The sequence below is a fragment of the Ranitomeya variabilis genome, chromosome 1 (assembly GCF_051348905.1).
Source record: "Ranitomeya variabilis isolate aRanVar5 chromosome 1, aRanVar5.hap1, whole genome shotgun sequence".
NCBI lineage: Eukaryota > Metazoa > Chordata > Amphibia > Anura > Dendrobatidae > Ranitomeya > Ranitomeya variabilis.
Genome location: NC_135232.1, coordinates 1095779667 through 1095805163, shown reverse-complemented (window position 1 = coordinate 1095805163; position 25497 = coordinate 1095779667). Strand labels below are relative to the sequence as shown.

At 45.6% G+C, this 25497-nt stretch overlaps 1 protein-coding gene across 1 annotated transcript in view; it reads left to right on the top strand.

Moving 5' to 3' along the window:
- Nucleotides 1–24466, top strand: part of LRPAP1 (LDL receptor related protein associated protein 1) — a 46790-nt gene extending 22324 nt beyond the window's left edge. Inside the window, exons 3-8 of the mRNA XM_077280062.1 lie at nucleotides 2517–2641; nucleotides 3798–3918; nucleotides 9327–9482; nucleotides 13512–13594; nucleotides 13682–13858; nucleotides 24003–24466. Coding sequence (XP_077136177.1) covers nucleotides 2517–2641; nucleotides 3798–3918; nucleotides 9327–9482; nucleotides 13512–13594; nucleotides 13682–13858; nucleotides 24003–24071 — 731 coding nt within the window. The 3' untranslated portion in view covers nucleotides 24072–24466. The remainder of the gene's footprint in view (nucleotides 1–2516; nucleotides 2642–3797; nucleotides 3919–9326; nucleotides 9483–13511; nucleotides 13595–13681; nucleotides 13859–24002) is intronic.
- Nucleotides 24467–25497: the final 1031 nt, after the last annotated feature.

Sequence of the window (25497 nt, the reverse complement as noted above, 5' to 3'; positions counted from 1 at the left end):
TTCCGTTTTTTTCACAAATAAACTCAAAAATTATCAACCTACATTTACCACTAACATGAAGCCCAATATGTCACGAAAAAACAATCTCAGAATCGCTAGGATCCGTTGAAGCGTTCCTGAGTTATTACCTCATAAAGGGACACTGGTCAGAATTGCAAAAAACGGCAAGGTCATTAAGGCCAAAATAGGCTGGGTCATGAAGGGGTTAAAATATGCAATATATTAATTCTGCAAAAGGGTGAGCGCTCTTTGTAGTCCAAGTGATTTCAGTCTATGCGCACTCAGCGCTACTGACAGCTGCAGCTTGTCCTGAGCAGTGTGAGACCTCACCAGGGAGGAAGGCCATTGAGGAGCTGTCATTAGGCTAGATGGGAGGAAGTACACTGAGGAGCAGTTATATCTGGCTAAGTGGGTGGAGAGGGAAGTTTAAACTTTCAATAAAGAAAATACTGCCTTTCTGACATGTATTGTTACAGTAAGTACACGGGTCTGATCATGTCTAGTAATGTATGCAGTTAATCATTTTCAGCTTTTTCACCATGAATCGTGCTCAGGGTTTGGGAATTGTCCTTTTCTTTTTTTTACCCTTCTGCAGGTGTCACTTTGCCTCCTCACAGGTCACTTTGCCGCCTGTCCCTGTCCCCCTAGGATGTAGTGTTAATAAGTAATCATGAGCACCTTCCATTATCTTGGGGAATGTGATTTGATGGCTTTTTGCAGATGGTTAATATGTTCATTATTTTTGCTTCAAAGTGCATTTCTTGGAACTGTCTGCAAAAAGAAAAGTAAATTAATAATTGTAAATGCCTAATTTTTTACTGGTGTTTCCTTCTAACAAAATATACTAAGACCGGAATTTTGCTAATTTAAAGGAATTGTACATTAAGCAAAAGTCAATAGTTTACTTGTTTTCTTACAGATCGGATGATTTTTAGCTTTGCTCCATTAGGGCACAGTTTGGTCAGTGACTACAGTTTGGTCTGCTGCTCGTCTGTCTTCTCCTCCATGCTTTACACTGCAGGGCATAGGGTGAAGCCTATTAGCATGATTAAAGGGATTCTTCCCAAAACAACAAGTTATTCCTTATCCATCAGATGAGAGATCATTTTGTAATTGTTGGTGGTCAGACCGCTAGAACCGCCAGAGATCCCAAGATCAGGGTTCTTCATCTCCGAGAACGTGACTCTGCAAAGTTGCACATGCTCGACCTTTTCTCCGTTCATTGTCTATGGGAATGCCTAAAAATCAAATACAGCGCTGTGCTATATCTGGCAGTCCTATAGACAATGAATGGAGCAGAGGTCCAGTATCCAAACCTCCTTTCTATCTAATGTGGTTCAACAGCGCCTCGTTCTCTGGGGGTCCAGACAGGGGTGGGATTCAAATCTTTAACAACAGGTTCTGTGTGTTGTGTGTAGGAAAACCACACCCATTTTTTAAGCCACACCCATTTACACGCACCTTTTCCTCAAACATATACAAGTAGGGGCGCAGTCAAACCATACCTCCCAACTTTTAAAGAAGGGAAAGAGGGATAAAGTCAGCGGCGCGCCGCGGCAAATTTTCGGCCACACCCATTTCACAAAAAGTCACACCCATATCCACGTCCCAACCACACCCATTTAGCACTGCTGATCACACTGTTGCATAAACAATAATTAGAAAAAAAAAATATGGCCCCACATGATGCTCCATGCTGTATAATGGCCCCACATGATGCTCCATTCTGCATAATGGCCCCACATGATGCTCCACACTGTATAATGGCCCCACATGATGCTCCATACTGTATAATGGCCACACATGATGCTCCATACTGTATAATGGCCCCACATGATGCTCCATACTGTATAATGGCCCCACATGATGCTCCATACTGTATAATGGCCACACGCGATGCTGGCTTCAGTATAATGGCCACACGTAGTTACTCCTACACACACGGCTCCACTCCGTACACCTCGTACACACGGCTCCGCTCCGTGCACCTCATACGCACACGGCTCCGCTTCATACACCTCATACACACACGGCTCCGCTCCATACACCTCATACACACACGGCTCTGCTCCTCACACCTCATACACACACGGCTCTGCTACAACCACACAGTAAGCCCCTCCTGACCCCACACATAAGCTTACCCTCATCACCATGACAGCACGGCACAGTCCTGCAATACACGGAGGCCCTTGATCATGTGACTCCTAACTCCTCCCCTCCAGTGACCTCATCACAGGTCCTGCGCACAGAGCAGCGGCAGCCATGTATGTGGTGTGCGGCTCTCTGCGAGTGGAGGGATGCGGCTCTGCAGGAGGGTTGGGAGGCGTGGTACCGGATCGCGCCTCTGAATCTCCCCGGGGAAACGGCTGCTTTTTTAACAAGCGGTTCCATCGAACCGGGGAGAACCGGCCGAATCCCACCCCTGGGGACACCTTTTTGGATAGGGATAACTGATTCAAAAATGTGTTGGGGTTGGCTCCAATATTGTCACCTATTATATATTTGTGTTTCAGTAATATTGGCCAAGTTTGGATTGGATGGGAAAAAGCAAACGCAGACAGAAGAGAATAATTATATTAAGGACGGCACAGAGAATGATGTGTTAAATGATCCTCGGTTAGAAAAGCTGTGGAACAAGGTGAGGCTGGAAGCTCTAGGGAACTTTTATTTGGGTATTTGGAAGTTTGCCTGTCAAGACAAACATGGAGCTCGAACTATTACTGCATTTGCGCCCTTATATTTTGTATGGTGTTTTTTTTTTTGTTTGTTTTTTTTCAAAAAAGTTTTTAATTTCTGCCTTATACTTTTTATTTGCAGCTCTTTTTTTTTGTTTGTTTGTTTGTCTACTTTTATGTATTCCTCTTTTTTTAATACCGTATATATGTTTGCCATTCTGGGCAGGGTTTGAGGGTTCCAGAAGATTTTGCCTGGCTCATCAATTGCAATATTTTTCCACTAATGTAATTCACTCCCACTCGCTCTCCCACCGTGGTGATTTTATGTGAACTTGATTTTTTATTTTTATTTTTTTTTCCACCAAGTGCTTCAAAATCATATAGGCGATTCATGAATGTTCTGCAAAATAGAAAATGCTCTTTGAACCTTTTTATTCCAATATTTTTGTGTGAAAAGTTGCAAATTCAACCAAAAGGTTTCAAAACTTGCGGGCAAAAAAAAAATCAAGTTTTGAAACCTTTTGGTTGAATTTGCAACTTTTCACACAAAAATATTGGAATAAAAAGGTTTAAAGAGCATTTTCTATTTTGCAGAACATTCATGAATCGCCTATATGATTTTGAAGCACTTGGTGGAAAAACAAAAACCTGTCAATGAATACCTTTAAAAAGTAAAAAAAAAATGCTAATGATGAATTGGGGCCAATGGTTTCTTGCCTTCGGTACGGGCAGTAGAGCAGAAGAAGATTAACAGATTATGGTTTTATGGAAAAGATTGCAATTTTTCTTATTATAATTTCTGATAAATGATCGTGTGACTCCAGTGGGCAGGGTGACTATGACCCTGGAAGTCCAGTGGGTGGGGTGACTCTTTGCCTCTGCATGTCCAGTGGGCGGGGTGACTCGATGACCCTACGTGTCCGGTGGGCGGGGTGACTGACCCTACGTGTCCAGTGGGTGGGGTTATTCGATGACCCTACGTGTCCAGTGGGCGAGGTGACTCACTCTGAAAGTCCAGTGGGCGGGGTGACTCTTTGCCCCTGCATGTCCAGTGGGCAGGGTGACAATTTTCTTGGAATACATGTTTGCACTGTATAACATGGGATTTTTCTTTTCTAGGCTAAGACATCCGGGAAATTTTCAGATGAGGAGCTGGATAACCTGTGGCGGGAGTTCCTCCATCATAAGGAGAAGACCAATGAATACAATATATTGCTGGACACTGTGAGCAGGACTGAAGGTAGGGGCATTGGCTTATCACGGTTTCCATTTTTGTATTGCTAAAATGAAGGAAGGGGAAGAAAGGCAACTTTGAAAATGGTCTTAATTCACATTGTCCTACCATTTTGCGTATACAGCTCTTATGAGGGGTCATGTGTCTCTATGGTAACAGAATGTTATGTAGTCTGGTGCTGCCAATATACTTTCTTCCATCTGTCCCCTACTTCTTTCTAGTATACAGTATGTCCAGGAAATACAATTTTCCCATCCTGCAACAATGGTCCAGACAATCCGAGCTCCTCACGTCACGCCGTGTAGAGGAGTCTGAAGTCTTACAACCAATATTCTGTCCTATTGCTTGGCACTGGTAGTAAAGTGCGTGGTTGTAGGTAGCAAGACAGTGACTGTGTTGTCGTAGGAGGTTTCTAATGGTGCGATTGACTCATCCTCCATTGTCTTCACTAGTTTTTATTCATCAGTCCCTGACTGTGTGGTACAGATAATAAAAGTTCTGTGCAGTTTGAAAGATGAATCACTTGTAATACTGATACATCTTAGAATTCAAGAATGTCGTACTCCATTTCACCAAGGGCCACATCCACATTATGGTTGCCTTCAAGGGGCAATAATGGCTTATGCAGACGTCTGTGTAACACAGTACAAGCACAAACTGCAATACACAAACTGTCCAGGTACTTTAAGACGGCTGTCCCTGGGTAGTAGGGCAATAAGACTCTGTCCCCGGGTAGTAGGGCAGTAAGATGGCTGTCCCTGGGTAGTAGGGCAATAAGACGCTGTCCCCGGGTAGTAGGGCAGTAAGATGGCTGTCCCTGGGTAGTAGGGCAATAAGACAGCTGTCCTTGGTAGTAGGGCAATAAGACGACTGTCATCGGGTAGTAGGGCAATAAGACAGCTGTCCTCGGGTAGTAGGGCAATAAGACAGCTGTCCCCATGTAGTAGGGCAATAAGACAGCTGTCCCCGGGGTAGTACGGCAATAAGACAGCTGTCCCCGGACAGTAGGGCAATAAGACGGCTGTCCTCAGGTAGTAGGGCAATAAGACAGCTGTCCCCATGTAGTAGGGCAATAAGACAGCTGTCCCCGGGGTAGTACGGCAATAAGACAGCTGTCCCCGGACAGTAGGGCAATAAGACGGCTGTCCTCAGGTAGTAGGGCAATAAGATCCCTATGTTTCTCCAATTATTTAACAGCTATACTCTGCTCCGGTGCCAGCGCTATTCCAGTGGAGGTGACATTGGCTCTCCATATGATCACATGACAGTGTCATGTGATCCCTGTGGCCAAGCAGTGTTGCCTCCACTCTCCTTTCCTACAGACGTAATTGACATCCGGAGTAAGTGAGAACTACGACTGCTCGCACTTGCTCCAGGTATCTTTATTTGCCCGAAGGAGGGGAAACATAGGGATTTAAAAGGGACTGGCCTTCAGAATAAGGATTCAGAAGGGATTGCTTCTGAATACCATAAGTATTCAGGGACAAACAAGCACTACGTAGAGCAGCCTAATAAAAGTATCAGTAGTTTGGTATGTTATGGGTTGGAAAAGGTTACTTGCCTCGAAAGGGCAGATAATTGTCACAAAAATTTAATGTAAGAAATGTATTTGATTCTGCTGCCAAACACTAAACTACCAAATGGCTTAAATTATAGAAACAATAGTGTGTGTATATATTGAGAATAGCAACATCCTGTCTATAGTAATACTTTATATTTGTATATTATGTGGTTGTTTACATGTGATTGGTTCTTACTGGTTTTAAATAGTCACAGTCAAAGGTGGATTATCTCCAGGACTAAGGGCGTGCGACACACCAGAGACACGTCAGAGGGTTAATGTGGAACGGCTCGTATGTGTGTTGTGTGTTTGTTTGTTTGTTTTTTTTCCCTTTTAATGGAGATTTGAATAAAGAAAATCCTGTTTCTATATCTCTTCTGGCAGTGCCAATTCCTTTTCCTTGCATTTCTATGCCAGCAGTATTGTGGCTACCACATAATACATGAGTGGAAAACTCTTGAAACGCATGTGGCGAGTCCAGCAAAACTCCTTTATTGGATATAGTTAAAGGAGTTAATAAAGTGAAGTTTTACTACATGGCTTAGTCTTGCATCGCTGGATGATATACATATGTTTTTTTTTCTTATTGGTTTGTAGCTATAAATGGTGCAGATGTAACAGTTGTGCCCGCATCCTCCACCAAATGTAAAGCTACTGTATTCCAACTTTGGATTTCTATTCAGGCCCAAAATCTTAAAGTTACAACTCCTGTGCTTTATAATTTATGCATTGTAATTGATTGGTTTAACCCTTGGAATATGTCATGATTGGTTTGCTGCAGTGTTGCAGGAAAACCTGCTGCGTTATGTCAACTTTTTACCCCGCACAGAAAAACCTGCAGCTTTCAGGTCTCTAGAATGACGTTTTTGTTAGTTAATCGCGGGGTCCAAAGACTAAAAACTTGTGAGCAGCAAACGCCAAAACCCCTTGAGCACGCTTTAATCTATTTGCAGTTTCATCCATAACCTCTATTGATACAGACAACCTCTGTGATTGTTGCAGAATATACCATTTAATTAATCTTCTTGCTCGGTCCATGTTCTCAGATTGAAAGATTGCATTAAAATACAATTACAATCAGGCTGAGCGTGTACATGTCGGAGTAGCTTCTGTTTGTGGAGGTAAAGCATTGGACAGAATGGGAGATTTGTCAGCGCAGAGACCATTAAAGGCCGGATATAGAGCTTTCACGGAAAGATCAGAGATATGGTGCCAGAGGCGGTGGGTGAAGACTAAGAATAAGTGTAGTGTTTTCCTTGATCTTTGCGGGAGGATTCGGGTAAATAATACTTGCCCTTTTCGGGGTGAGGTACAGGTGACGATGACTAAGTAAAGGGTTTTGTCTAAGCCACTGGCAAATGACTTTCAGAAATCTAATCCACAACCTTAACTGACATTTGTTTTGTAGCCAAACGGACATTTAGTAGCAACACGAGATGTCCAGACCATTTCTTGTATTTGTCGATTTTTATATTTTTGTATTTTGTTTTAATTTTATTATTTTATCACTTATGTGATTATTAGTTTTTGGGCTCCATGGCATCTTTTGCTTCTGAAATAGTCATTGATAACTGAAATGTTTCTTTATAAGAGCATTTGAAAAAAAAAAAGCGAGATACTATGCAATTTTAGTCCTCTTTGTGGCCCCAAAGATATAGGGTAAGACCTTCTAAACTTTCTATTGCCAGGTATGGATCGTATATTCTTTTTGGAAGCAAGAGAATTACTTGGACTGAAGGTAGTCTAACCTTTTTTCGATGCCCTGGTGTCTACGGCCTCTACCATCCACAAGCAAGGATGGACCCTTTAAGCACACACAAGGCTGCTCGCTAAGGCCTCATTCAGACTTACATTTTTCTTGTACCTGTTCTATCCACGTAACCATTATAGTCTGCGGCAGTTCATACGTCCATGGCGTTTGGTGTGCTGTGTGTATACAGAAGAAACTAAAGAGCGGGAAAAATGGAGACATGCAGCACACCGATGTCATCCAAGTGCTGTCATAGTCTTCTGTTTGAAAAGAGAATCTTCGAAATGTAGGAACTAGTCTCTTCTTTTACCCTTGAAAGGGTGTAGACTTTGTGGCTTTTCTGAAATTTTTTTTTATTTTTTTCTGGTATATTTAAAAAAAAAAACCAAAAAAAAAATCAGTGGAGTATACAACTGCAGAGAAGTAAAACCTCCGACTACAACGATGCAAAAAGTGACGTGTTTCAAATCACTTATGATCTTTTTACATAGATATACGTGATTCAGAACTCGTCACTTTTTTTTTTTTTTTTTGGACTTGTATCTGTTCTGTTTTATGTGGGTTCTTCAATAAAGTCAAACAGGATTTTTCTGGATCTTTTGGAGTCGGATGTTTTTTACTCCTCTTCATTAATGCATATAGACAATGTGATCCACGCAGTTGGTGGTGAGTTAGTTGGACTTTCTGTCCTCATTTTTTATGCAGCCACTGCAGGCTTCTACTTTGGAGGGACTATGCCAGAAGTCATTGTGTTTTTTAATTTAATACTATTATATTACCTCGTTGGTTTGTCAGTTTCTCAGCTCACAGAGATCCCTTCAGTTTTTTATGATTTAAACGATAAATCTTTTATTTATAATATATTAAAATTTAGTACCATAACTCATAAGCATCACACCAACACCCAAAGCAGAAAATAACCAGGGGGGGTGCCTACCCCTAAGCTGGCCTATCTCAACCTACCTAACAGCGGAGGTTGGCACCCTAAACCTGCACACTGGCGCCCCCACTCGTCGGCGGCTTTCCCTGCTCACCCTATCAAACCCTATGGTGGCAGGGGGTGCGATAGATGTATGTAGATGTTAGGTAGGTTGAGATAGGCCAGCTTAGGGGTAGGCACCTCCCCTGGTTATTTTCTGCTTTGGGTGTTGGTGTGATGCTTATGAGTTATGGTACTAAATTTTAATATATTATAAATAAAGATTTATCGTTTTAATCATAAAAAACTGAAGGGATCTCTGTGAGCTAATTAATGATTTGTCAGTTTCTCCTATGATCCTCCATGTTATAATGATACAGTAACCATTATCTGTATGTCCCAAGGTAATCTTTTTATTGTCCCACACAATGTCTGAGTGCTGATGACTTTTCTGAAAGCCGGAATATGCAACACATTTCTCACTTGTGCTTGTGTCTGGTATTCTCCTTTTTATTTATTTTTTAAGTCCATACTTACCATCAGCATGGCATCTTTTTCAATCAAAGGCCCAGAATCCTCTATACCAGCCCAACGCTCCTGATTTATTGAGATTCGAACACGTAACCACAGATCATACTCCATCTGGGCACTGGAGTAACAGTTTGTGGCATAAGGAATGCCGCTGCTAGACCTGAATTTATGCTAACTGGGGATTGCCATGCCCCTTTCCCGCCACGGGTCTGCCCACTTTGTCTGAACTGGGAAAAAGAAAACCTTGAGACCACCAAAAGCTGCAAAATTTTAGCGCAGCCTTTTGTTGCGCCAACATTTGCAACTTTGCAAAGCTATTTGCACAAGAATTCTGGCATAAAAGGTTTTTATAATTTTTATACATTTATAGGTAAATGGTGTGTGTGTTTTGCTTTATTTTTATCCTTCTATATTATGGAATTTTTAAAAAAATTGCTGGCCATAAAAGACATCAGAAAAGAAGTTTCAGGGCAAACGCCACCAGTATTTTCCTAAAGTGCCCTCTGCTTCAAAAATAAAGCTGGTACACCGGCATTCTAAAAAATGTAATTTGTACATTATCATTAAATTAAATTTCTAAGACACTGACTTGCACAGCGGAGTGGACACACGACTCCCATTTTATTCCATTTTCTCTATTTGTTTGGTAACAGAAATCCACAAAAATATTATCAGCCCTGATGAAAATGAGATTAAGGTAGAAGATCTTCACAGCAAACACACAGATTTAAAAGAGAAACTTCGGAGCATAAACCAAGGATTTGACCGTCTTCGGAAAATAAGTCATGAAGGTTTCAACGGCGAAAGAGGCGAGTGTCCGACACATGATTCATGACGAAATTCCATTTTAGAATGTTTTTGCAGCGAAGATCGTAAAGTGACCATTTTTCAGTGCGCTTTCTACTTGAAATATACTTTTTAAAAGCTGAATCTCTTTGTAAATCCATCACATTATTTATCTTCTTAACTTTTATTGAACCCCAAGTTAAATCTTGTATAATACTTAACTTGACAAGTTGGAACAACCCCTTTTATCATCTATCCTGACTTGCCGATTGCTGGGACCTAGCATTTTGGTATATAAGCTTCGGCCAACCGCCATCAGGGGCTTATCTACAGCATTCTGTAATGCTGTAGATAAGCCCCCGATGTAAACTGAAAGATAAGAAAAACAAGTTAGATTATACTCACCTGGGTCGCGGTCCGTGATGGGCGCCGTGGTCCGGGTCCAGCGCCTCCCATCTTCATGCGATGACGTCCTCTTGCTTCTGTCGCGGCTCCTGTTGAGGGCAGCGTAAAGTACTGCAGTGTGCAGGTGCCAGGAAAGGTCCGAGAAGCCCAGCGCCTGCGCACTGCAGTACTTTACTCTGCCCTCAACAGGGAAGACAAAGTAATCCTGCGCAGGAGCCGCGACAGAAGCAAGGAAGAGGACATCATTGCATGAAGATGGGAGGCGCTGGACCCGGACCGCGGCGCCCATCAGACCGGACCGTGACCCAGGTGAGTATAATCTAACTTGTTTTTTATCTTTCAGGTAACATCGGGGGCTTATCTACAGCATTACAGAATGCTGTAGTTAAGCCCCTGATGGCTTTTGGCCGAAGCTTATATACGAAAAAGTAAGTGACAGATTCCCTTTAGTTAAAAGTGCAGTAATGCAAAACAGAATCCCTACAAGATGAGTAATACCACATGTTTGGAAAGTGATCTCCTGCATGCTGATGTCGTTAATGACATCCGCCAGGCATGTAAGGCGCATGAAATGAGCGAGCTCAGGAGTCAAGTTTGCTCCATACATTGCGGCTGTCGGCTGCATTATACTGCAGCCGCCCAAGAGTAACTCATGGGATCGGCTCTAGTTCCGATTGCAACAGTTGGAATCCTTAGATGACAATCGTGTCCGGCGTCTGCGCTATCGCTCTCTTATGGTGTTATTTTGGAGTGTTGATGGCATTAACATGGCAGCCGGTGGCCTACTGAAAGCCCCTGCCATGTTAGTGTACCTATGAAGCCTCATCCGTGTCTGTGCCTCTTAGGGGATCGTCAATTATACATTCAGACTTCTTTGCTAATGTTTTCTAGAGGGAAATCAAGCAATTATAGAACTAGTTAAACATGTAAAAAAAAAAACTATAAAAAGGTATTAAAAAATAAAATATAATAAAGCATTTTAAAATTTGTTTTTAAATCGTTCCCACTTTTTCCCTAAAGGTAAAAAGCGAATTAATAAAATCTAATATATAATTGCCTAGAATACTACTTCCTGCAATTTGTGCCAACTTCCGTGGCTTTGTCCGGAGCTAATGTCCGGAGGTAATGTCCGGAGATAAGTGACGTCACCAGTGTCCTACACCCAGGCAGAGCACAGGGGCCCCAGGCAGCATATGGGGCCCCAGGCAGAGCACAGTGGCCCCAGGCAGAGCACAGGGGCCCCAGGCAGCATATGGGGCCCCAGGCAGAGCACAGTGGCCCCAGGCAGAGCACAGTGGCCCCAGGCAGAGCACAGGGGCCCCAGGCAGAACATGGGGCCCCAGGCAGAGCACAGGGGCCCCAGGCAGCATATGGGGCCCCAGGCAGAGCACAGGGGCCCCAGGCAGAGCACAGGGGCCCCAGGCAGCATATGGGGCCCCAGGCAGAGCACAGTGGCCCCAGGCAGAGCACAGGGGCCCCAGGCAGAACATGGGGCCCCAGGCAGAGCACAGGGGCCCCAGGCAGAGCACAGGGGCCCCAGGCAGCATATGGGGCCCCAGGCAGAGCACAGGGGCCCCAGGCAGCATATGGGGCCCCAGGCAGAGCACAGTGGCCCCAGGCAGCATATGGGGCCCCAGGCAGAGCACAGTGGTCCCAGGCAGAGCACAGGGGCCCCAGGCAGCTTATGGGGCCCCAGGCAGAGCACAGGGGCCCCAGGCAGAGCACAGGGGCCCCAGGCAGCATATGGGGCCCCAGGCAGAGCACAGGGGCCCCAGGCAGCATATGGGGCCCCAGGCAGCATATGGGGCCCCAGGCAGAGCACAGTGGTCCCAGGCAGAGCACAGGGGCCCCAGGCAGCATATGGGGCCCCAGGCAGAGCACAGGGGCCCCAGGCAGAGCACAGGGGCCCCAGGCAGAGCACAGGGGCCCCAGGCAGAGCACAGGGGCCCCAGGCAGCATATGGGGCCCCAGGCAGAGCACAGTGGCCCCAGGCAGAGCACAGGGGCCCCAGGCAGAACATGGGGCCCCAGGCAGAGCACAGGGGCCCCAGGCAGAGCACAGGGGCCCCAGGCAGCATATGGGGCCCCAGGCAGAGCACAGTGGCCCCAGGCAGCATATGGGGCCCCAGGCAGAGCACAGTGGTCCCAGGCAGAGCACAGGGGCCCCAGGCAGCATATGGGGCCCCAGGCAGAGCACAGTGGTCCCAGGCAGAACATGGGGCCCCAGGCAGAGCACAGTGGCCCCAGGCAGAGCACAGGGGCCCCAGGCAGAACATGGGGCCCCAGGCAGAGCACAGTGGCCCCAGGCAGAGCACAGGGGCCCCAGGCAGAGCACAGGGGCCCCAGGCAGCATATGGGGCCCCAGGCAGAGCACAGGGGCCCCAGGCAGCATATGGGGCCCCAGGCAGAGCACAGTGGCCCCAGGCAGAGCACACACCAAATTGGAGGCCGAGGGGCCCCGCCAACCAAATCGGAGGCCGAGGGGCCCCGCCCACCAAATCGGAGGCCGAGGAGCCCTGCCCACCAAATCGAAGGCCGAGCAGCCCCGCCCACCAAATCGGAGGCCGAGGGTCCCCGCCCACCAAATCGGAGGCCGAGGGTCCCCGCCCACCAAATCGGAGGCCGAGGGTCCCCGCCCACCAAATCGGAGGCCGAGGGTCCCCGCCCACCAAATCGGAGGCCGAGGGTCCCCGCCCACCAAATCGGAGGCCGAGGGTCCCCGCCCACCAAATCGGAGGCCGAGGGTCCCCGCCCACCAAATCGGAGGCCGAGGGTCCCCGCCCACCAAATCGGAGGCCGAGGGTCCCCGCCCACCAAATCGGAGGCCGAGGGTCCCCGCCCACCAAATCGGAGGCCGAGGGTCCCCGCCCACCAAATCGGAGGCCGAGGGTCCCCGCCCACCAAATCGGAGGCCGAGGGTCCCCGCCCACCAAATCGGAGGCCGAGGGTCCCCGCCCACCAAATCGGAGGCCGAGGGGCCCCGCCCACCAAATCGGAGGATAAGGGGCCCCACCAACCAAATCGGAGGCCGAGGAGCCCCGCCCACCAAATCGAAGGCCGAGCGGCCCCGCCCACCAAAGCGGAGGCAGAGGGACCCCGCCCACCAAATCGGAGGCCGTGGGGCCCCGCCAACCAAATTATTCTTACATTTGAATAAATAAAGTATATATGGATTCTAGACTCCCGATTCTTTAGAATCGGGCTGCCATCTAGTAAAGAAATAAATAAATAGAACAGATTTAGTATCGCTGTGTAATTGACCAAAGCAGTTAATTAGAATGTGTATCCCATACAGTAAATGGAAAGGAAGAATTGAATTGCTAGGTTCGCCTTTTCCTTTAAAAAAAAAAAAAAAAAATCTGTCTCCTCCTTTAACCCCATTTCTGCGCTCAACCCCCACACAGAAAGGATCATAAATTCTTGTGGACACCAAAAAGTACCAATAAAAACTACAGCTCATCCCGCAGAGAAACACTATACACTGAAAAATTGAATGATAACTGAAGCTAAACATTTATTTTTAATGGTGTCATTCAAAACTACAACTTGTCCCACAAAAAAAAGCAGTCATATCAAAAATGTCACTAGAAGGAAAAGGCAAAAGTAAATATTTTATGAAAATTGTCAATTGTCTGTTTCTTATTTCAGATTTTAATGAGCCAAGGGTTAATGACCTTTGGGACATGGCAAGGAGCGCAAACTTCTCTCCCAGTGAATTGGAATCATTCAAGGTAAAGGAATATAACAAAAACCACTGCTATAAAAAAAGAAAAAAAAAATGTAAAATTTGCATATATTCATTTTTTATTTTTCTTTAGGAGGAACTGAAACACTTTGAAACAAAAATCGAGAAACATCAACATTATCAGAAGCAGCTTGAAATCTCCCAGGAGAAACTGAAGCACATTGCAGACTCTGGGGACAAAGAGCATATCAAGAAGAGTAAAGAGAAATATAATGCCCTCACAGACAAGATCAAGGAGCTGGGGTATAAGGTCTGTATCCACAAGTTTGGGGGGGTTGTTTTTGTTTATTGATTTTTATGATCTGCTTATGTTTTTGGTATATTGGTAGGGCAGACCATAAATGTGTGATTTGCTGGGTTTGGTTGTTTTATGACCCCTTGTGGGCGTTTTCTTTTTATCCTCTGATATTGACCAATCAAAATACTGCCACGCCCACAGAAGTTCTGTGGTACACGCCCAGTAGGTTGAAAGGAAAATGTGCATCTTTATCACTTGGGGCATAACGTTAGGATGGAGTGGCACAGAAGAAAAAGAATAACTGCTCTAGAATCTGTGGAACAGCCCCAATTGGGAAAGGAACTCCAATCTAAATTTAATCCAGTTATAGGTCGCCTTTACGTGAATAGAGGTGACTGCAGCTTCCTGCACAACAAGGAGGGAAAAATTAGGAGAAGAGCTACAGTATTCGCTTATTTCCCAGGATCAGTGAGGGTTCCAGTCGTTGGACACCCAAAGTGATGTTCTATCTTATTGTCATTACATTGCGAGGTGAAAAAACACCTTTTCTTTTTTTCATAAATTGGTGCTTTTCAATATATAAAATTTTTGCAATACAACTTTTTAGAATAATGTATTACCTTCCCCATTTTTTTTTAACCTGTTGCCACCTCTGTAAATGGTCTGAAATAGTGATGAGCGAATATACTCGTTACTCAAGATTTCTCGAGCATGCTCGGGGGTCCTCCGAGTATTTTTTAGTGCTCGGAGATTTAGTTTTCAGCGCCGCAGCTGAATGATTTACATCTGTTAGCCAGCATAAGTACATGTGGGGGTTCCCTAGCAGCCAGGCAATCCCCACATGTACTTATGCTGGCTAACAGATGTAAATCATTCAGCTGCGGCAAGAAAAACTAAATCTCCGAGCACTAAAAAATCTCGAGTAACGAGTATATTCGCTCATCGCTAGTCGGAAACCCTCTCAATAATCGATGAGATGAAGAAAGAGGGAAGGTGGAGGGGAATAAAGCTGCAGCTGCTCTCCGATCGAGGAAAAGTGTCGGTGTGTTTAGGGGACTGGGAATATCCAGTTGTCAGTTTCTTCACACTTTTCCAAGGGGAATAACAGCGACACAATGTAGAGTTTTAAGAAAAAATGCGTCGGGTTATGTCATGGAGATTGCAAGAATTTACTGAAGGGACGGAAGGCAGCTCGTAATCCATGCTATAGAAAGTTCTGTGTTTTGATCAAATCGCTTGATTTCATCATAAGACAATATGTGTTTGTTTACAAGGATTTATGCAGCAGTCGACTTGAACACAAAATCCTCCATGATTCCTTGGTCTGTCATGTTTGTACATAACCCAACACATCCTTGTCTTTTTATAAGCTCCATAACAAGGTTTATTGCTGTCCAACAGAAAACACCATCTGTATTCACCAGCAGTGAGGTTCTTCAGCTCCTGATGGGGCCGATGTACTTAGCCCACATTATTAACATGCTGTATTTACCTGCACATAAGCATGATGGGATAAAGGGCAGCCGCCATTGAGATGTTTTCTGTCCTAGTGTTTATACAGAAAGAAACGTACTTTGTTGAGGTCTTATTAATCGCTTTTTAACATTTATTTGCTAGTTAGGTAACATACCATTGTAATAATATCTGAACCATTCCATATATATCTATTCTGGATGTGTAGTCTGAAGTCCCCCTATAGCAGCAGTCTGGATGTGTAGTCTGGAGCCCCGCTATAGCAGCAGTCTGGATGTGTAGTCTGGAGTCCCCCTATAGCAGCAGTCTGGATGTGTAGTCTGAAGCCCCCCTATAGCAGCAGTCTGGATGTGTAGTCTGGAGCCCCCCTATAACAGCAGTCTGGATGTGTAGTCTGAAGCTTCCTATAGCAGCAATCTGGATGTGTAGTCTAGAGCCCCCCTATAACAGCAGTCTGGATGTGTAGTCTGGAGCCCCCCTATAGCAGCAGTCTGGATGTGTAGTCTGAAGCTTCCTATAGCAGCAATCTGGATGTGTAGTCTAGAGCCCCCCTATAACAGCAGTCTGGATGTGTAGTCTGGAGCCCCGCTATAGCAGCAGTCTGGATGTGTAGTCTGGAGTCCCCCTATAGCAGCAGTCTGGATGTGTAGTCTGGAGCCCCCCTATAGCAGCAGTCTGGATGTGTAGTCTGAAGCTTCCTATAGCAGCAATCTGGATGTGTAGTCTAGAGCCCCCCTATAACAGCAGTCTGGATGTGTAGTCTGGAGCCCCCCTATAGCAGCAGTCTGGATGTGTAGTCTGAAGCTTCCTATAGCAGCAATCTGGATGTGTAGTCTGAAGCCCCTTATAGCAGCAGTCTGGATGTGTAGTCTGGAGCCCCCTATAGCAGCAGTCTGGATGTGTAGTCTGGAGCCCCCCTATAGCAGCAATCTGGATGTGTAGTCTGAAGCCCCTTATAGCAGCAGTCTGGATGTGTAGTCTGGAGCCCCCTATAGCAGCAGTCTGGATGTGTAGTCTGGAGCCCCCCTATAGCAGCAGTCTGGATGTGTAGTCTGAAGCTTCCTATAGCAGCAATCTGGATGCGTAGTCTGGAGCCCCCCTATAGCAGCAGTCTGGATGTGTAGTCTGAAGCCCCTTATAGCAGCAGTCTGGATGTGTAGTCTAGAGCCCCCCTATAGCAGCAGTCTGGATGTGTAGTCTGAAGCTTCCTATAGCAGCAATCTGGATGTGTAGTCTGAAGCCCCCTATAGCAGCAGTCTGGATGTGTAGTCTGGAGCCCCCCTATAGCAGCAGTCTGGATGTGTAGTCTGAAGCCCCCTATAGCAGCAGTCTGGATGTGTAGTCTGGAGCCCCCCTATAGCAGCAGTCTGGATGTGTAGTCTGGAGCCCCCCTATAGCAGCAGTCTGGATGTGTAGTCTGAAGTGTTGTGAAATTGGATTCTGGGCTCCCCCGGTGGCCACTTGTGGAATTGTACTTGTGTGCATCATCCCCTCTGTTCACCTGCTCCTATCAGGATGTGGGAGTCGCTATATAACCTTGCTCCTCTGTCAGTTTCTTGCCGGTCAACAATGTAATCAGAAGCCTTTCTGTGCATGTTCCTGCTACTAGACAACTCCCAGCTAAGTTGGACTTTTGTCCTTGTGTGTTTTTGCATTTTGTTCCTGTTCACAGCTGCTGTTTCGTTACTGTGTCTGGAAAGCTCTTGTGAGCGGAAATTGCCACTCTGGTGTTATGAGTTAATGCTAGAGTCTTAAAGTAATTTCTGGATGGTGTTTTGATAGGGTTTTCTGCTGACCATGAAAGTGCCCTTTCTGTCTTCTTGCTATCTAGTAAGCGGACCTCGATTTTTGCTAAACCTATTTTCATACTACGTTTGTCATTTCATCTAAAATCACCGCCAATATATGTGGGGGCCTCTGTCTGCCTTTTGGGAAAATTTCTCTAGAGGTGAGCCAGGACTGTCTTTTCCTCTGCTAGGATTAGGTAGTTCTCCGGCTGGCGCTGGGCATCTAGGGATAAAAAAACGTAGGCATGCTACCCGGCCACTTCTAGTTGTGCGGCAGGTTTAGTTCATGGTCAGTATAGTTTCCATCTTCCAAGAGCTAGTTCTCATATATGCTGGGCTATGTTCTCTCGCCATTGAGAATCATGACAGTTTGACCGGCCCAAAAAAAAGGGTTAAATTACTGGCTGAGAAAGGAGAGAAAAAAGAAGTCTGCTACAATTTTTTTTTTTTTTTTTTTTTTTTTTTCCTCTAGTTCTGAGTGTGCTCTTAATTGAATCACTTGCTAGTCTGCCTATACTGCAGCCTTCCTCTCTTTCTCTCCTTCTTATCCTTGAATGGCTCTGTGTTCACCTGTTTCAAATGGATCTTCAGAGTGTAGCTACAGGTTTGAATAATCTCGCCACAAAGGTACAAAATTTGCAAGATTTCGTTGTTCATGCACCTATGTCTGAGCCTAGAATTCCTTTGCCTGAATTCTTCTCGGGGAATAGATCTCACTTTCAAAATTTTAAAAATAATTGCAAATTGTTTTTGTCCCTGAAGTCTCGCTCTGCCGGAGACCCTGCACAGCAGGTCAGGATTGTAATTTCCTTGCTCCGGGGCGACCCTCAAGACTGGGCTTTTGCATTGGCACCAGGGGATCCTGCGTTGCTCAATGTGGATGCGTTTTTTCTGGCCTTGGGGTTGCTTTATGAGGAACCTCATTTAGAGCTTCAGGCGGAAAAGGCCTTGATGTCCTTGTCTCAGGGGCAAGATGAAGCTGAAATATACTGCCAAAAATTCCGCAAATGGTCTGTGCTTACTCAGTGGAATGAGTGCGCCCTGGCGGCGATTTTCAGAGAAGGTCTCTCTGATGCCATTAAGGATGTTATGGTGGGGTTCCCTGTGCCTGCGAGTCTGAATGAGTCCATGACGATGGCTATTCAGATCGATAGGCGTCTGCGGGAGCGCAAACCTGTGCACCATTTGGCGGTGTCTACTGAGAAAACGCCAGAAAATATGCAATGTGATAGAATTCTGTCCAGAAGCGAGCGGCAGAATTTTAGACGAAAAAATGGGTTGTGCTTCTATTGTGGTGATTCAACTCATGTTATATCAGCATGCTTTAAGCGTACTAAGAAGCCTGACAAGTCTGTTTCAATTAGCACTTTACAGTCTAAGTTTATTCTATCTGTGACCCTGATTTGTTCTTTGTCATCTATTACCGCGGACGCCTATGTCGACTCTGGCGCTGCTTTGAGTCTTATGGATTGGTCCTTTGCCAAACGCTGTGGGTATGATTTGGAGCCATTGGAGGCTCCGATACCTCTGAAAGGGATTGACTCCACCCCATTGGCTAGTAATAAACCACAATACTGGACACAAGTGACTATGCGTGTTAATCCGGATCACCAGGAGGTTATTCGCTTTCTGGTGCTGTATAATCTACATGATGTTTTGGTGCTGGGATTGCCATGGCTGCAATCTCATAACCCAGTCCTCGACTGGAGAGCTATGTCTGTGTTAAGCTGGGGATGTAAAGGAACTCATGGGGACGTATCTTTGGTTTCCATTTCATCATCTATTCCCTCTGAGATTCCTGAATTCTTGTCTGACTTTCGTGACGTTTTTGAAGAACCCAAGGTTGGTTCACTACCTCCGCACCGGGAGTGCGATTGTGCCATAGACTTGATTCCGGGTAGTAAATACCCTAAGGGTCGTTTATTTAATCTGTCTGTGCCTGAACACGCTGCTATGCGAGAATATATAAAGGAGTCCTTGGAAAAGGGACATATTCGTCCTTCGTCATCTCCCTTAGGAGCCAGTTTTTTCTTTGTGTCTAAGAAAGACGGCTCTTTGAGGCCGTGTATTGATTATCGACTTTTGAATAAAATCACGGTTAAATATCAATATCCGTTACCACTGCTTACTGATTTGTTTGCTCGTATAAAGGGGGCCAAGTGGTTCTCTAAGATTGATCTCCGTGGGGCGTATAATTTGGTGCGAATCAAGCAGGGGGATGAGTGGAAAACCGCATTTAATACGCCCGAGGGCCATTTTGAGTATTTGGTGATGCCTTTTGGTCTTTCAAATGCCCCTTCAGTCTTCCAGTCCTTTATGCATGACATTTTCCGCGATTATTTGGACAAATTTATGATTGTGTATCTGGATGATATTCTGATTTTTTCGGATGACTGGGACTCTCATGTCCAGCAGGTCAGAAGGGTTTTTCAGGTTTTGCGGTCTAATTTCTTGTGTGTGAAGGGTTCTAAGTGTGTTTTTGGGGTTCAAAAGATTTCCTTCTTGGGATACATTTTTTCCCCCTCTTCCATCGAGATGGATCCTGTCAAGGTTCAGGCTATTGGTGATTGGACGCAACCCTCTTCTCTTAAGAGTCTTCAGAAATTTTTGGGCTTTGCTAACTTTTATCGTCGATTTATTGCTGGTTTTTCTGATGTTGTAAAACCATTGACTGATTTGACTAAGAAGGGTGCTGATGTTGCTGATTGGTCCCCTGATGCTGTGGAGGCCTTTCGGGAGCTCAAGCGCCGCTTTTCTTCCGCCCCAGTGTTGCGTCAGCCTGATGTTGCTCTTCCTTTTCAGGTTGAGGTCGACGCTTCTGAAATCGGAGCTGGGGCGGTGTTGTCGCAGAGAAGTTCCGACTGCTCCGTGATGAGACCTTGTGCTTTTTTTTCCCGTAAATTTTCGCCCGCCGAGCGGAATTATGATATTGGGAATCGGGAGCTTTTGGCCATGAAGTGGGCTTTTGAGGAGTGGCGTCACTGGCTTGAGGGGGCCAGACATCAGGTGGGGGTATTGACTGACCACAAAAATTTAATTTACCTTGAGTCGGCCAGGCGCCTGAATCCTAGACAGGCGCACTGGTCGTTGTTTTTCTCTCGGTTTAATTTTGTGGTGTCTTACCTACCGGGTTCTAAGAATGTTAAGGCGGATGCCCTTTCTAGGAGTTTTGAGCCTGACTCCCCTGGTAATTCTGAGCCCACAGGTATCCTTAAAGATGGAGTGATATTGTCTGCCGTTTCTCCAGACCTGCGGCGGGCCTTGCAGGAGTTTCAGGCGGATAGACCTGATCGTTGCCCACCTGGTAGACTGTTTGTTCCTGATGATTGGACCAGTAGAGTCATCTCTGAGGTTCATTCTTCTGCGTTGGCAGGTCATCCTGGAATCTTTGGTACCAGGGATTTGGTGGCAAGGTCCTTCTGGTGGCCTTCCCTGTCACGAGATGTGCGAGGCTTTGTGCAGTCTTGTGACGTTTGTGCTCGGGCCAAGCCTTGTTGTTCTCGGGCTAGTGGATTGTTGTTACCCTTGCCTATCCCGAAGAGGCCTTGGACGCACATCTCGATGGATTTTATTTCGGATCTGCCTGTTTCTCATAAGATGTCTGTCATCTGGGTGGTGTGTGACCGTTTCTCTAAGATGGTCCATCTGGTTCCCTTGCCTAAGTTGCCTTCTTCTTCCGAGTTGGTTCCTCTGTTTTTTCAAAATGTTGTTCGTTTGCATGGTATTCCGGAGAATATCGTTTCTGACAGAGGGACCCAATTCGTGTCTAGATTTTGGCGGGCATTCTGTGCTAGGATGGGCATAGATTTGTCTTTTTCGTCTGCTTTCCATCCTCAGACTAATGGCCAGACCGAGCGGACTAATCAGACCTTGGAGACATATTTGAGGTGTTTTGTGTCTGCGGATCAGGATGATTGGGTTGCTTTTTTGCCTTTGGCGGAGTTCGCCCTCAATAATCGGGCCAGCTCTGCCACCTTGGTGTCCCCGTTTTTCTGTAATTCGGGGTTTCATCCTCGATTTTCCTCCGGTCAAGTGGAATCTTCGGATTGTCCTGGAGTGGATGCTGTGGTGGAGAGGTTGCATCAGATTTGGGGGCAGGTGGTGGACAATTTGAAGTTGTCCCAGGAGAAGACTCAGCTTTTTGCCAACCGCCGTCGTCGTGTTGGTCCTCGGCTTTGTGTTGGGGACTTGGTGTGGTTGTCTTCTCGTTTTGTCCCTATGAGGGTTTCTTCTCCTAAGTTTAAGCCTCGGTTCATCGGCCCGTACAAGATATTGGAGATTCTTAACCCTGTGTCCTTCCGTTTGGACCTCCCTGCATCCTTTTCGATTCATAATGTTTTTCATCGGTCATTGTTGCGCAGGTATGAGGTACCGGCTGTGCCTTCCGTTGAGCCTCCTGCTCCGGTGTTGGTTGAGGGTGAGTTGGAGTACGTTGTGGAAAAGATCTTGGACTCTCGTGTTTCCAGACGGAAACTCCAGTATCTGGTCAAATGGAAGGGATACGGTCAGGAGGATAATTCTTGGGTCACTGCCTCTGATGTTCATGCCTCCGATCTTGTCCGTGCCTTTCATAGGGCTCATCCTGATCGCCCTGGTGGTTCTGGTGAGGGTTCGGTGCCCCCTCCTTGAGGGGGGGGTACTGTTGTGAAATTGGATTCTGGGCTCCCCCGGTGGCCACTTGTGGAATTGTACTTGTGTGCATCATCCCCTCTGTTCACCTGCTCCTATCAGGATGTGGGAGTCGCTATATAACCTTGCTCCTCTGTCAGTTTCTTGCCGGTCAACAATGTAATCAGAAGCCTTTCTGTGCATGTTCCTGCTACTAGACAACTCCCAGCTAAGTTGGACTTTTGTCCTTGTGTGTTTTTGCATTTTGTTCCTGTTCACAGCTGCTGTTTCGTTACTGTGTCTGGAAAGCTCTTGTGAGCGGAAATTGCCACTCTGGTGTTATGAGTTAATGCTAGAGTCTTAAAGTAATTTCTGGATGGTGTTTTGATAGGGTTTTCTGCTGACCATGAAAGTGCCCTTTCTGTCTTCTTGCTATCTAGTAAGCGGACCTCGATTTTTGCTAAACCTATTTTCATACTACGTTTGTCATTTCATCTAAAATCACCGCCAATATATGTGGGGGCCTCTGTCTGCCTTTTGGGAAAATTTCTCTAGAGGTGAGCCAGGACTGTCTTTTCCTCTGCTAGGATTAGGTAGTTCTCCGGCTGGCGCTGGGCATCTAGGGATAAAAAAACGTAGGCATGCTACCCGGCCACTTCTAGTTGTGCGGCAGGTTTAGTTCATGGTCAGTATAGTTTCCATCTTCCAAGAGCTAGTTCTCATATATGCTGGGCTATGTTCTCTCGCCATTGAGAATCATGACAGTGAAGCCCCCTATAGCAGCAGTCTGGATGTGTAGTCTGGAGCCCCCCTATAGCAGCAGTCTGGATGTGTAGTCTGAAGCTTCCTATAGCAGCAATCTGGATGTGTAGTCTGGAGCCCCCCTATAGCAGCAGTCTGGATGTGTAGTCTGAAGCCCCCTATAGCAGCAGTCTGGATGTGTAGTCTGGAGCCCCCCTATAGCAGCAGTCTGGATGTGTAGTCTGAAGCCCCCTATAGCAGCAGTCTGGATGTGTAGTCTGGAGCCCCCCTATAGCAGCAGTCTGGATGTGTAGTCTGAAGCTTCCTATAGCAGCAATCTGGATGTGTAGTCTGGAGCCCCCCTATAGCAGCAGTCTGGATGTGTAGTCTGAAGCCCCCTATAGCAGCAGTCTGGATGTGTAGTCTGGAGCCCCCCTATAGCCGCAGTGTGACTGTAAACCAGAAGCAGTAGGCAGAGAAGATGGGAGCGATGTCCTTGCTGTTGATGCCCCTTGTAGTTGGGGCTTATACCTACAATCTGCTATATCTACATCACTCCGCTATTAGAATTTGGCTGAAGCAGTGTTAAGTAGTGATGAGCGAGATTACTCGAGATTTCCTGAGCATGCTCGGGTGGTCTCCGAGTATTTTGGCAGGCTCGGAGATTGTTTGTCGGCGCAGCTGGATGATTTACGGCTGCTAGACAGCTTGAATACATGTGGGGGTTGCTTGTTTGTTAGGGAATCCCCACATGTATTTAAACTGTCTAGCAGCTGCAAATCGTGCAGCTGCATCGACATAAACGAAGTCTCCGAGCACGCCGAAATACTCGGAGACCACCCAACCATGGTCAGGAAATCTCGAGTAACGAGTATCATCACTAGTGTTAAGAGTCACCCACCTTTTTGAGGACTTCTTTTTGCAACTATATAAATGTAATTGGGGGCTAATAAAAGCACATCTTAGCAAGTGGGTTTCATTAATAAGTTTGTGCCGTTTGCTCCTATAGCCGCTGTGTGGGTGTCTTTTGCTAACTGCAGAATCTGATAACTGAGGATTTATTTCTGTGATCTATATATAAAGAATATTAGGAAGAAGCAGGTCTTGCCATTCCAGTTTTTTCTCCTGCCCCAGATCAAAAAATGAATCCATTTTGTAAAAAAAAAAAAATACAAATTTGAGAAAAAAAAAAAATCAAAAATAGAGAACGTTTTATCTTTTTAAGCTATTGTTCGGAATGGGTTAAGCCGATCATCATGAAACGAGAGAGGGAGTCCTTTTTACAAAATAGCACCATGGAAATTCTGCAGAAATTGCTTCCCGGTGCTGCGGAAATAACAAGATCCGTCAATAGTCCACTTATATCTTGTGCAGAAAATCCTTTTCTTCGCTCCATTCCTCTGCTTTATGCTTTGCGGGTTTTTTTTTTTTTCTACTTTTCACATTATTTTCCATCTTGGCTTATCCTCCCTGCATAGCGATCAGACAGATCCAGACAATTAAGGACAGTAACACTTTGGATATTTCTGTGTTCTCATCTTGTTTAGGTAAAGAAGCATTTGCAGGATTTAACAAGCCGCGTGTTTAAGGATGGCCTCCCCCACAACGAGCTGTGATCGACGACGGAGGTGAAAACCGAGACAGTTCATGCAAAAGGCCAAATCAAGTGTTCCCCACCGTTGTGCGGAGCGAGCCCTGCTTCTGTTGGGAATGCTGGAAACTCTCCGTGACAGATGTCATCTCCGTCCCCGGACAGCCCGTGGCTGCTTTTGAGGGGAATCATTCAGTCTGTCCAAACGCATTTCTCTAGAAAATCCGAATCGTTATTCCAAATCTTCTAACATTCGTAGAGTTGCCAAAAATTCTCCTTAGTAGCCACATTCTAGAAATTTTGGATCGTGTATATATTCTTCAGGCTGTGTTTAGTATTTTCTGGAGCTGAATGAGTTTCAGTTGCCTTTTAGAGATCAGATGATTGTGATAGTAATTAAAAATTTTCTATAAAACCTTTGCCGAGTCTGTAAGAAATTATTGAAACCTCAAAATGTTCTTTGCGTTGCTTCCCATCAAACCTTTCTGGTGGTGACCGTGCTACTGGATTATCATGAACTTATTATTTCGGCAGTTCCGTGAGCCTACCATTGCCAGGCATATACCGGACCACCTTATGGCGCAGGGTTTTGAAGGTCATTTTGGCATAAACTGACCAAATCAAAAAACTAAGTTCATCATTTCACCGCCAATGTTTAAGGTCTTGTTTAATCTACAGGTTAAAAGATGCTCATGTGCTGCTATCCGAGCGTCTTTAGTGTGCTTGAATAATATTTTTGAGTGCCGTCGCCTGCATGTCTCGCGGCTGTTTGTTAGGCAATCTCTGCATGTGTTGTGACTGTCGAACAGCCGTGAGACATGCAGCCGCGGGAACTCGAACATATTTTTCGAGCACGCCGAAGACGCTTGGTTAGCACCCGAGCATGTTCAGATATCAGCTTATCCGAGCACGATCGCTCATCATTAGTGTGGTCTACAAGTAGATGTACAGTTAATACATAAAAAATCTACACCCCTCTGTTACCATGCCAGGTTTTTGTCCCTTAAAAAAATAAAAATCACATGAATCATTTCAGAACTTTTTTTTCACCTTAATGTCACCCATAATCTGTACAAATCCATTGAGAAACTGAAATCCTTTTGAGAGGACAAAAATAACACAACTGAAATGTAAAAATAAAGGAGGATAGGCACATCCAAATAAAACCTTCAAGCTTTATTCATGTCCAGATGGCGATGGTAAGTCACACTCTGACGTCTACTGCGCCCTTAGCAATCATACTCTGCTTTTAAAAGTTTGTGTTCTATCCATTAGTCAAAGACTCCGCATATGCAACCAGTTTACAATTCTGTTGGTATTATCCGCAACAAAATTATCACAAACTTGCCGAAAACACATGAGAAAAAAATCTATTATAAAAACGAGTAATATATACTGATAGAATCATTAATCTGGCCTTCCAGAAATGTTTGGAAATAGATAGAGAGAAG